Raw genomic sequence first — 13,381 nt, forward strand, 5'->3', positions numbered from 1 at the left:
TTGAAATGAAAGCATTGGCTCTCTTGAGTGAGATTGTTCTTCCCCCACCCAAGAACCGAGCCTCAGTGATATACGGGCACATGATGGTCTCATTATGTCCTCTTAGAAATAATTGAAGCAGGGCACTACAAACATTATGGCTAGGCCAGTGTTTCTCAAACTGTGGGTCAGGACCCACTTGGTGATTAGCGAGCCAATTTCAGGTGGGTTCCCATTCATTTCAATATTTTATTTTTTATATATTAGACTTGAGGCTACCATGATAAGTGATTGCATTTGGGGAAATGTTACAGACTTGTACTTTTAACAAGCTACTATGTATATTCTTTTAACAATGAGGGTAAGTGGGACTTACTCCTGGGTAAGTATGGGTAGGATTGCAGCCTAGGATTGCTAAAAATCTTCCTGCTTGATGATGTCACTTCTGGTCATGACATCACTTCCAGAGGGGCCTGACAGATTCTCATTCTAAAAAGTGGGTCCCAATGTGAAATGTATGAGAACCACTGGGCTTAACATGCTGCTTTAGGTGTACCTAAGATGTTGAACCCTTTCTTTCAGACAGCAAACGTCCTTGCAGAATATTACAATTTGCTTTTAAAAAAATTATCTCAGTGTTGAAAGTAGTTGTGCCATGTGCCATGTGTCATTGTGAGAAGTGAATGTTCACAAAGCAGAAACCTAAAGCTCCAGTTGGGGAATATGGAAATAGTTGTGTTGCTGTTCATTGGATCCCTATATCTTTTTTTCTTTTTGTGAATGTTTTCAAACATGAAAACAACAATGCGAACAGCTAATTTTTAGAAACAAATCTTCCCTATTCTCCAGTTGTTAGGACTTACCGGCAAAGGTTGTTTTTGTGTCCCATTGGAGTAACTGAGATCTCATCAGTGTTAATTAATTAGAACTATCCTATTAAGAACAATCTTTTGAAAAACATTTTGTGAAAACGTCTTTTCTAATTTTACTGGGGCATATTGTCTTGAACCAACTCTACAACTATATCCTCAAATGAAGAACAGACTGCATGTGGAGATTAAAATATTATTAATCAGTTATTCTAATCTTTGAGTTATAGTCTGTAATTGATAATGGCAAATGTGCTGAAACGATTTCAGAATAACAAACGTGACCATTTGCTGCATCAATGATAACTTGTGTTTGGTGCTAGTATTTCAGGAACATGTGTTCAAGAGATTCCACTTATCTGAGTTGCCTTCAGGCTCCCTGTGTCTGCTGTTGTCATATGTGGAAGGATGCATGTTTAAAAAAAAAGAAAAAAAACTTCATTGTGAAGATTTGATAAATGATGGTTGAAATTAAGCAGATGAGAACAAGCCTTGGGGATACTGAATAATAACAGAAATTACCTGATCGTGTCTTTTAAACATTTTCCTTTCCCACAACAACCAAAGCTACGCTTAGACATTCAGGTGCATTTAAGTAATTTAATCAACTCATGTTTTGTTTACAGTTCTAAATGTAATAGGTAGAAACTTCAAATATTTTTACAATGTACTGCACCTGTTTTCCCATATTAACTTTTATTGTACTATAGTTCTTGTTTTGTTAAACTGAGTATTTTTCAGCATATACATTTGAAAAACTGTTAAAATTGTATGACTGAGATGACACTACAGAATAGTAATACAATAGTGTTCCATGCTATTTAAATGTAAGGAGAATATTAACCAAATGTAAGGAGAATATTAAGGAGTTAGAAATATTAACCACCACTTCAATTTGTGATTCCAATCCATGAAATCAAAGAATTGAACTTTCATGCCTTTGCCATTGCATGCTTGCTTGTTCTTTTTCTTATACACATCCAGAGATTGTGATGATAAAATATTGCAAATTAAACACTCGGCACTAAAAATAACAAAGCAGATACACCTAAATGTTTTAACACATTATTCAAAGCTTTAAACAATAGTTCCTGTTTCATACTCTGCCACAGGAAGCTCAGCTGTACTTCTCTTACAATTAATTGTTTCCGCTGTATATAAAATTGAAAGTATTGGGTACTCTGGTGCGGAAAAAGGATATCCTCATACACTGCTCCTGTTTCCTTACCAAAGGCTATTACTGAGGCTTTCAGCATTAATTCATTTTCAATAAATTATCCTGTGATGACAAAGGAGAGGCTGCAATAGAAGGCCAACTATTACCTAGAAATTTTTGCACTTTTATTTGCTTACATTTTGATTATGTTTATTAAATGCATCTCTGATAGTAGATATTTTTAGTTATCTGGACTTTGAAAAGAGCAAGGGTTTAACTATAGAGCAAGTTCTCACAGGTTTGGGAACCTATCATGCAAAACTGCTTGTGTCTAGTATTTGTAACCTTTCTCTTCACGTCAGATTTCTATACCAAAGAATCTTACTTTGTTTTCTGGAAAAAATCTCTTAACCTGATATTAACCTGATGTGTGTACTTAATTGGCATTATATGTTTTAGTAGGGATTACTGGATTCGAGGACAAGAGGCAAGGGAAATAAAGGTGCAGGGAGATTGGATATTTGTGTAAAAACTCACTGAAACCCTTTCAAGCCAGTTTCCAATCTGAGTAAAGAGAGAATGCTAATCAACTTCAACTGTGGTTAACAGTGTTGCTGTAAGAGTCAAGGCAAAAATGATGGAATATGCTCCAGCAAGGGAGGGTGCATTCCCAAGGCTGATTTGTATGTTATTAACTATGGTTACCAGAGAGCAAGAATTCCTTGCTGTATGAAAGCTAGGCCAGTTTAGTCTAGAATTCTATTTCCATTAGTAGATTTCTGAAAGCTTACAATTGAATGTAATGGCCACGTTGTTTACTTGAGGCATCTGGTAATCAGAGGTGGAGGTTTTGTTCAGGTATCATGGCTAATAGTTGGAAGTTCTATCTTCTGTGAACTTGTTGAGAACGTGATGGGTTCTAGCTGTATCCTTATTGCCCTAGTCTACTGCTACTAAGAGGCTTCTCACAGAACTGATTTGTCATCCTTTAGTTGCCCCCCCCCCCCAATCTTCAATGACAGGATGCAGGTTGAATTTCTACCCAAGAAACCCATTTCCAAGAACCACTGCAGGTGGAAGTGGAACAGTAGTTCTAATAGACTGATATTGCACATAGAGAGCAAATCAACTTTTTCTTTTAAAAAAAAATTTCTGATGGTTCTGACAAAGAAGATTACATTTATTTGTGATTACTATTATTGGCTGTCAAAGAACATCTGATAAATGCCTCTTTCTTCCCCACAAAGTTCAGAAAGAATTTGCCTTTTTTTTGTCAAATATTTTATTTGTGATGGCACAGATAATCCATGCAAGTTATATTCATTCACTCACATCCTATGAATCACACAGTACGCTAAACATCTGAAATAAAACCTAGGTGATCAAATCCAAACCCATATGTAAAAGTAAGGTCACTTGTGGTGTCAAATTAATATTTCCATCCAAAAAAAGCAAAATGCCTCATGTGATTGCTGCAGGAAAAAATCACTCAGCTGCAAATGTTCATAACATTACATGGCCAAGAAGCAGGTGCTCATTTGTATTTAGTGCTGTAGCATTCATATTTTTGAATTCAGAAAGAATCATGAAGTAAAATATTTCATCTAGATTACTGACCATTGAGGGATCAAATTCATATTGCTCGGTGTGTTGATCTTATTTTGGTTAACTCTTATCTTATTTTTGTTATTTGTAGGAAGTAATGGAAAATTCTTTTTGATGGAATTTGAATTATCATTTTTGCAAAATTTACTGTCTTTGAGGCAAATAGATTAAAAGCCAACCACAAAGACAGTGCAATGCAGAGTCATTAAAATAAATCAGAGTTTTGCTATGGAATTTAATAGAACTGCACCCAGAAAATTTTAAGCAGATATTTATAAGTTTCAACTCTGCAGAAAAAAAAATTAGAATGTTTAGTTATATGCCATTGATATAAGAGGTTTTTTTTTTCAAGTCATCTGAAAGTTTCAAAATAACTTTTACCATTTGGTCAGTCATAGATACAGTATTTGACTTTTTAGGGAAAAAAAGATAAAAATCATTACCTCTCTCACAGTAAAAGAAAAGAGTATCAAGATTACTTTAACACAGGTAATTGTTATAAGTCACAAAGACAGCATACAACTGGACTTGCTAAGTTTTTTTTTCCTTCCAGCAGTGGTTCCTAAACTGTGAGCCATGCTTCCTGGAGAGCCTTGGAAACCAGCGAGGGGAGCCATGGAATCCTTGCAAAGTACCCATCTCCCTATACAATGTATAAGATTGTAGCTGTATTGGAAAGCCACAACCAATGGCTTAGTAGGTCCTAAAACTACCATCTAAACATGCAAAAGTTTCTGGTAAAGATGTATATAATAGAACATTTAAATAATGATCTATGTTTTTTAGAATTGTACCAGGAAACTGTCACAGTTTAACAAATACATTCTTGTACATTTGCATTTTAGGGACTTTAGGAGGTTAATAGAGCTGGGAGGGAACTTGCCACATGATTCTCACCCCTCCCCCAATGTAGTTACCAGAGTATTACCAGAACAGCATAGAGCTGCAGCAAAAAATGTGACTCTAGTAATATAAGAATGGGCCCTAAGAGACAATCTAATGAATAATGACAGAGCTCTCACAGTGCATGCAATCCATAATCCGTTGCAGAGTTTAATTGCGATTCTGTTATGAGACAATAAATAGGGGTCGCTGTCATTTTATTGGTGTTGCACACAGAAAAGTGCCAGCCCAAGAGTCTGAAATGGAAGAGAACACTTTGATCGTTGAGTCTCATTTGTGTGTTGCTGACTTCTCAGACTGTAGGATGCTCCACTGCCATCAGCTACTCTGATTTTCAACAACAAAGATTAGAAATAAAGAAAAGACTAGCAAATCTTAGATAAAAAGAAAATTTGACTAAAACGCTAGAGATTCTTTTTTAAGAATAATTAATCACACGGTTCTACAGATCAATAAGAATTAAAGTGCTGTACTTGCATATATACTGGAGATCATACATGCTTAAAATATCAAAAATATGGACTGAGTAAAACAAGCAACATGTTGAAACATAAATGTTTTGGTATTTCCTCCAACCTCTGAAAAAAATAGGATTGATCCAGCCAAAGTTAAACACTTTTAAGTCCAATTAATTTCTGCTGGAGCATAAAGCAGATAGTTAACATTCCCACTGCCATTATAATAGGATTTAAAAGTGCTTCCCATTTCATAGTTTTTAAAATTAGGCATAGTGTTTGGAGAGCAAGAAGATAGCCACCATTAAGCAGGTTTTTTGTTGCTGGATGCATTAAAATAAAACCCACTTAATAGGGATATCAATCAATAGGGCTCATACAGAAAATACCCTTAACATCAGACTCTTAAGTAGTTCTAATAAATGGTAAGTATACCATGTTGCTATAAATATAAAATCAACAGCTTCAGTGCTAAAGCATATAATAGTGAGATTATCTAAAAGTAATTGGCTTCAGTATTATGACAATTTTGTTCACTCAAACAAGCCAGTCACATGGACATAGGCTGGGTCCTTGCATGCTTAAATCACAGTTTAAGATTCTTATTTGAGTAGGCATGAGCCACTGTCTTGCTGCATAAAACAGCAACTGCATAATTATTCAAAGCTACATTCATTATAAATACATGCTGCCAGTTACAACTATACAAAAGCTTCAATAAGTACTTGTTCAGATATATTAAGTAAGATTTGTTCAAAAAGATGTTATACTAAATAATACCCTAACTTTCTAAGGCTTTGTTTCCTTATAGCAGCAAACACAATCACACTTCAGATAAGTCATATTTAAAGAATCTAATCACAGTTAGAACTGGGCATGCCAGTGGTATAGGGCTGCCCTGTGAATGGTATCCATTATAGCAGGAAGAAAAAAAGAGTGCCTCATTTACAAAGATAAGGAAATAATAGTGGAATCCCTTTTGGTTACTTCCTATCCCTCTGTCCTCCTTGGGCTGATACTATACTAAATACTTCCCCTCACCCATGAGATGAGGGGACAAATGAGGAAAATGACAGGCTGGATCCATTTCAGCACTTCCTCTTTCCTTATGTAACAGCATTTTGGGGGAAAATGAATCCCTTGTTTTGCTTCAAATGAGGTAAGTCACTATGACTACGCATCCCCTTTGATGCTGTTTGCTTTGTGTTCTCTTTTCCCAAAGGAATTAATGTCATTCAACTTACATTTTTCTCCTTTCCTAAACCAACTGCCATATCCCAGATCACGAGAGCCATTTTCCTGCAATCATTCAGGGCCGCAGTACATGCATGGATATTACAATCGTGTAGGCAGATTGTGTGCATCTGTCCCACATAGTCACCACCTGATGGCTGTTCTCTGCTCAGCCAGAAAGCCTTACGGAATATGCATGCACACATTGCAGCCACATGGAATGGCATCACAGGGAAACATCTCTACAATTTCAAGTGTGTGTAAATCAGGGTCCCCCTTACTCCTAATTCTACTCAATTAATACAAGTGCCAGTTCACACCCACAACAGGAGCTGTTTTCTTATGATGTAATCTCACACTGCCACAATAATGCGAGTCTAAAGGAATCACATATGTTGGCCAGTGACTTGGTTCATTCCCTCACAAAAATTGGCCACCTGGAAGCACAATACACTGGGTGTCCACATTATGGACAGCTGTGTCGGTGCTTTCATGAATGCATTCCATCTGTTGTAGTGTTTTTGCTCAGGTGAGATAGTGCAGGGTCAGTAAGACCTGGCTGTTTTAATCTATGTACATTCCTATTTCCAAGTAGATCTCTGGAACAGAACCAGTATGCATAATGGGGACTTAGTGTATTCATTTAGGAAAAGAACCAAGTCAGTGGCCCCACTAATGTGATTCCTTTATACCCATTTTAGCAGGGAGCTGTGGGATTGTACATAGGGAAGCAGGTTCCACATTACTATGGGTAAGTGTGAACAGGTCCTAACAGTCCAATCCTATGCATGACTACTCAGAAGTAAGTCTCATGCCATTCAGTGGGACTTACTCAGGGAAGTATATTTAGGATTCTGTAGTTGAGTTGGGATTCAAGCTTTCACTGACAAAGCTGGTGGAGTAGTTTTAATTACATGATATCTATAAAATGCCTAGTGTTCAGAAAAATAGTCATGACTTAAATAGTGGACTGTAATTTCATTTATTTTGTAAAGAGCACTTAATCTACCTATCACTATTGACTAGGACTCTACAAGTCATTCTACAGCTATTGTTTTGGCATGTGGAGTTCTACAGTAATTCTAAAAATTTGTTCTTTTTAGCCCTAGTATGTGACACATTAGCGCTAGATTCAGGTCTGCCGTAGCAAACATACTAGAAGATATTCAATATTAATAATTTTATGTTTTAAAAAAATCTTATCCTTTTGTTCATTTTTCTCAGATGTTTGCAGAAATATTTCACTATCAAGTTTTGAATGTTCACTTTTGTGTATAATCTATGCAAGAGTAAGATCTGCAAATACAAAAGCAATTGAATTTAACTTCAGAAGTGTTCATTATTCACTGTTGCCCCACCCCCATGAGAAATTCATAATTATATTTCATTTGTTGAATCAACTCTTAATTTTGATGCTTTGTATCTAGATTCCAACTCTTCTTTCAGACATTTATGGCATGTGCATGCTTCTTGCACAGTGGCTTATCCTTCTTTGAATAAAATGGTTGGCCTTCCAAATTCACATGGCATACCTAAAAAATAAAATAGATGAAGGTTAGATATCAAATAGCATAAAAGTCTCATTCACTGTGGGAAATTAAGGCTGCTGTCTTATATACACTTACCTGAGAGTATGTCCCACTAAGCATGGTGGGACTTACTTCTTAATAAATATGTATAGAATTTTACTATAAGAGACTGACAGCCCAGTCCTGAGCTGCTCGCAGCGCCCAGGCTTGGCAGCTCTGTGGAGGGCTGCCACTGGATCCTGAGCCTCCCGTGCTACCATGGGAGGCGCCTCAGGAGAAGGGGACGTTCGTCCCCTTCCCCTGAGTAAGGCAAGCAGTCCTGCAATGGGGATACTCTCTTTATCGCCAACCAAAAGGTTGGTGCTAAAGTAAAGGCACTCGTGTAGGGCGTGCAGCCCTCCACTAGCGCCCTGGATCCTGCAGAGCTCAGCTCCGCAAATCTGCCTCTCCCCCGACATGCCTCCGCCCACCCCCTGGCACGCCTCCCCCCTCCCCGGAATGCCCCCCCATGCCCCCGCCTCCCGTTCCACAGCCTGGCGGTCTGGGAGACCGCAGAGCCGTGGAACCCAGGTGACCGCTGTGCACTAGCCCAGCTCCAGCCAGCGCTGGGCTAGCTCTGGCGGGAGCCCAGCGGTGAACCCCGCAAATGTGCCTTTTGGCACATTTGCGACTATGGTCCGCAGCACGGAGTCGTGCCGTGGACCACAGGATTGGGCTCTGAGCTGCCAATCAGAATTTCTCTAGTTCAAATTTTTCTTCTGTCATTAACTCACAAGGTGGGCTCAGGCCTGTTACTCCCTCTCAGTCTAAGTAACCGAGCTGCAATATGAGGGTAGTAATACTTACCTGACGAGATTGATTTCAGGATTATACCAAACTATAACATGTGAAGTGGTTTTCACACCCAGCAAGCACTATGCAAACACAGTAATATTATTCCTACTGACTTTGCCAACCAAATGAAGAATATGCAGCAGATAGAAAACTAGCACATCAGGGAGAAGGCAAGCTTAGAATGATAAAAATCTGATGCATTTTGATGAAGAAACCTACAGCACAAATGAAACAGGTATCATGCCAAGTGTGTCCAAGAGCTTCAATGAACTTATCTCCTGCTTCAACAGGGAAGTCACATCCATGACATTTGGTACTGAACAAGGCGACGTAATCTAGAAGAAAAAAAACAAAAATAACCACTAAATTTGGAACTCAGTGTTAGCTTTCCTCAAAAACATAGCAGGGTATACAGTAAAAAGTCACATTTTATTATTGCTTGGAATTAATTGTGAACTTTTCCAGAATGACTTTTCAGATGCAGCCATTTCTTTTCATTCTTTCCAGCAATGCATTTCTATACAATGCATACCACAAAGTAACTGTAGGACCAAATGTGCCTGCATAACATGTCAGGTATCTGAATGCTCTATTTTTGAGTATATAGTTGAAGTTCACTTCAGCTTCCTTTATCCTGGTAGTTCTCGCCTCCCCCAAACTGACAAGAGTTAGATCTTTTTAACTTCTGCTGGTTCTAAGAGCCTCCTTATGCACCCTTAACTTCTCTTAACTTCTAAGAGCCTCCTTATGCACCCAACTGACAACATAGACTAATGTCTGAAAAATTTTCTAAACTGTACTAAAAAAAAAAACAACTTAAAAACTATAAGCCGTCTTCTCCCTTTTTCTTTAAAAACTTGTGGTGATGTCAATGGGTGCAACCTGTTTGTGGTCCTCACCCACTATTTGAAGATAAATATTTTAGAGGAAGTGTTGATTTGGGGCATCTATGAGAAGAGGTGGGAAAAGCTCGACTCTGATAGCATTCTTACAAACAATCCATTTGCAAAGAATGTCACATACAGCAGTCTCTCTTGGGAGTCTGCTTTCACTGAGCCAAAAAGGAACATGGGCATTTTGAAATGCTGCAAAGCAACTGTAATTGTTCCTAAAAAGGGAAATCTAAACTTTGGGTGAAGAAGGGTCCTGAAAAATGAGCTGCCATCGCACATCACTTTGTCTTCTAGATCAGCTCATTGCCACCCCCTTCTCTTCCTCATCAAATCTTTTCCCCTCAGTTGCTGTGGCCAATCCTGAAGATTAGAAACAACATCACTGGACTCGGAAGGCAAATGAAAACAACAAATTAGCAATTTACCACCATGAGCATGTAATTACTTAATAAACAGGCCATTTGTAATGTCCTGCCAAGAAGTGTAGAGAATGTTCTAGTACCCATCACATCACAGGATGAGACAGGGTATTACTACAGGTCCACAAAAGGGGCTAGGAACAAGGCAAGAGTGGAGAGATGGAGAAGAGACACAAGGGGAGAATGAGGACAGATGGGAGAAGAGGAAAGAAGTAGTAGACAAGTGGGGAGAGGAATGGAAAGGACAGGTAGAAAGAGGACTGGAGCAACAGAGATGAGACAAGAGGAGGCAGAAACAAAGATCAAAAGGCAAGGGCTGGGGTGTTAGGGAAGAATAGCAACCAGGGCAGGACTAAGCGACAAAAGGGTGGATTTGAAAAACGGGATGGCTTCCCATCTGGCCAGGAAGTACTGGCAATCTGGACGGGTTGCTAACTCAAGTCCCCTTTCAACCATGGAGCCTGAGGGCAGGCTAGCAGCCAGTGTCTCCCACCAGGCTGATAAGATCCCATCTTGAGGGACTCAAGCCTCCCATTGAACCACCAGGTGGGCTGAGCACTGGAGTACCCCCAGTGCTCATTCCCAAAGCTAGGCCTTAGGACTGCTACATATTCACCACCACCACAAGATGCTACACATACCTTTTTGGCTTGGCTGCATCAGCTCTGGGATAGGATTGAGTCCTGAGTTCCATTGAATTCAGTGGCCCTTCAGCATAGACATGCATAGAATAGGGCTGCATGTCTATATGGTGAATATGCCCATAGTATAGCTACATACTCTGTGGTTTTGAAGTTAGCCAGTAAGTGAAGAACGTTTTTTTCACAAAACTGTCTGGTCTTCCCTTCTTAATTAGTTTATTCAAAAGGAAAGGCAGGATGCACATTATTTAAATAAGTGTAGGCATTAATTAAAGTGGATTAGTGTAGGGAGTGGGTATCATGCCAGTTTTTCCCTTTTCTTAGGCAACTCTGTTTTTTATCTTGTCTGCAAAGGCTTTAAAAAGAGCAACAGATGCATATCATACTAAGTAATATTGTTCACAAGATTTCAGTCAAATTAATGAGTACAATACCTTTTTCGCAGTAAGGCTCTCCATCTTCCATGTGGAAGAGGCTATTCCCAAATGGCTTCCTGCAGGCAGCACAGACAAAGCAAGTTGTGTGCCAAGTCTGTCTAAGGGCATGCATCACTTCCTGAAAGGCAAATAGTAGATGTATCAGGCAGAAATGAAGCACAATCACTGAGAAATTGATAGAAGACCAGGCTACCATGGACAGAATTACATGTGCCCCCTCAGCTGGAGGGCATTTCTGTTCATTCCCTGAGGTCTTGCCTTCTGATTACCCTTCTCTGTTCCTGTCTCCTGACTTAATGCCCCCTGGTTCCTTCATTCCCCTCCTCATCTACCTTCCATTTATCACCCATTTATTCTCTTATCCCTCTCTCCATCCCTATCTTGCCTGTCCCTCATTGAAATGCTTTCTCTTCCTGCTGTTCTCTCCACCACCACCTCTTCCTCTTTTAACCTTTCCTTGTCCCCACTCCTCTCTTCTGCAGTGTTTCTATGGAGGCTCATGTCAAGCCTCGGATGACAGTGGGAGTTGTGACACATTCAGATGCCCATAACAAGATCACCAACACCTTTTTAAAAAAGTCAAAATGATATGTGCCCATCTAATACATAGGTCCATTAATTTATAACTATCACCACTCAATGTATAGAATTAGTGAAAAGGTCAGAAATGTAGATGCTTTGAAAGAAACACATATCTGCAGTCTGGGCAACAGTAAAACACTAAGCCTCAAATTATCAGGGAAAAGAATGAATGAATGGAGTTGGAGTAATTTATATGAAGTTGCAGCTCTGGTCCAGATAATTACAAAACAGGCAACTATTTAAATGGTCAGATGGTGTTAAGGGAAATGCTTCATCCTTTCAGATTTTGTATTCATAGTTACACAGATATTATGTAATTTTATCTGATGTTCTGCCCTTTCCTCCTACAGTTGACAGACCAGTATCATTTATGTTATAGTATGTCTCATCAGTGAGTCATCCTCAGCATGTTTAATTAAATTAAATTAATGTTTGTAAAACAACTAGGCCTGATAAGTGAGTTTGGATTAAGTTATGAAGTTCACAGAGAGGTAACATTCAGGCTGTATACAGAGGCAGGTTATTGTTCGATAGGAAAATCTAGAAAACTTGCCCAGAAGCTGCACCTAATAAAATTGAGGGCGCAATCCTAACCCCTTATGTCAGTGCTTTCCAGCACTGACATAAGGGCAATGCAACTCTGAGGTAAGGGAACAAACATTCCCTTACTCTGAGGAGGCCTCTGTGAGTGACACCCAACTGCAGGATGCAGCACATGTCCCATTGGCACCAGTATGCCAGTGCTGGAAAGCACTGACATAAGGGGTTAGGATTGCGCCCTCAGTGTGGCAACTCTTATTCTTCATCAATGGGTCCCAGAAACTACCTGATTTCTGGTGCTATGTCATAATCCATCTTTCAACAATTTAGGCCCTCTTTATAATTCCAACTCTGTCTGCCACTCTGCTGTGTTCTCCTTTAGACGTACCCCCATGATCTTGGTATGGCATCTGGCACAGGTCGGAGCAAAGAATTGCTCATAGCAGCGCTCACAGTATACACTGTTCTGTTCCTCAACAAAGCCTACATCGGCCAGGGATGTCTTGCAGTACGCACAGTAGAATTCCTCTGGGTGCCAAGAACGACCCATGGCTACCAGGAAAGGACCCCTGTGAAAAAATATCAGCATTTAATTGGATGATGGAAGTCTCTGAAGGATGCACATGCAGAAAGTAGATTGAACAGGAGTTCAATTTGTTTACATTTTATTCCACTAACTGTCACGTCTTCTTCCCATGAATCCAGGGAATTGTAGTTTGAGAAGGATGTGGCATCTCAAAGACTAAAAAACTTATTGTAGTATTTATGGATTTCTGTAATTTCATGGATTACAGTCCAGGCATCAGATATATGAGGTGAAATACTCAGTAGAGGTGAGTGTGCATGTTTGCGTAAAAAGCAGTTGTGTAGAGAAAAATGGAAATTGGTAATGTCAGATAGTAGGAAACCATTGTCCTGGTCATGTTATAAGTTTAAAGGTTCACAGGAAAGGAATGGTGACAATTCATAATTGATAACAACTTCATAGCAATGCTGAGTTAATTAACTCTGCAATGTGATAAAAACTCATTGTTCTTATTAAAGCCTGATGCCAAGGGTCTTCAAATGATTCTCTGCCTAATCTCCCATTAAAGCTTCTCAGCTGAAGAATTCAGAAGACAATTCTTTAAAGAGAGATTAGTCTGAGTATCAGATGACGCCACTGGTGACACAACCTCAGCAGACCTTAAGAACAATGAATTTTTTAAAAAATCACATCAGAGTCATTTAACTTAGTATATGAAGCTGTTATTACCAGTTAGGGATTGACCTCCTCCCAGGTAAGCATGTATAAGATTGTAGCATA

General features: G+C 39.1%; 1 protein-coding gene across 21 annotated transcripts in view; it reads right to left on the bottom strand.

Annotated features, from left to right (window-relative positions):
- Nucleotides 1–3,163: 3,163 nt before the first annotated feature.
- The window catches only part of LDB3 (LIM domain binding 3), a 192,488-nt gene continuing 182,270 nt past the window's right edge, over nt 3,164–13,381 (bottom strand). For all 21 annotated transcript variants that reach the window (XM_066622485.1, XM_066622490.1, XM_066622492.1 and 18 more), the window contains 4 exons: nt 12,464–12,644; nt 10,951–11,071; nt 8,783–8,898; nt 3,164–7,732 (listed from right to left, as the gene is read on the bottom strand). In XM_066622485.1, the coding sequence (XP_066478582.1) occupies nt 7,643–7,732; nt 8,783–8,898; nt 10,951–11,071; nt 12,464–12,644 (508 nt within the window). In that variant the 3' untranslated portion in view covers nt 3,164–7,642. The remainder of the gene's footprint in view (nt 7,733–8,782; nt 8,899–10,950; nt 11,072–12,463; nt 12,645–13,381) is intronic.

Source organism: Tiliqua scincoides, chromosome 3 (assembly GCF_035046505.1).
Source record: "Tiliqua scincoides isolate rTilSci1 chromosome 3, rTilSci1.hap2, whole genome shotgun sequence".
Classification (NCBI taxonomy): Eukaryota; Metazoa; Chordata; class Lepidosauria; order Squamata; family Scincidae; genus Tiliqua; species Tiliqua scincoides.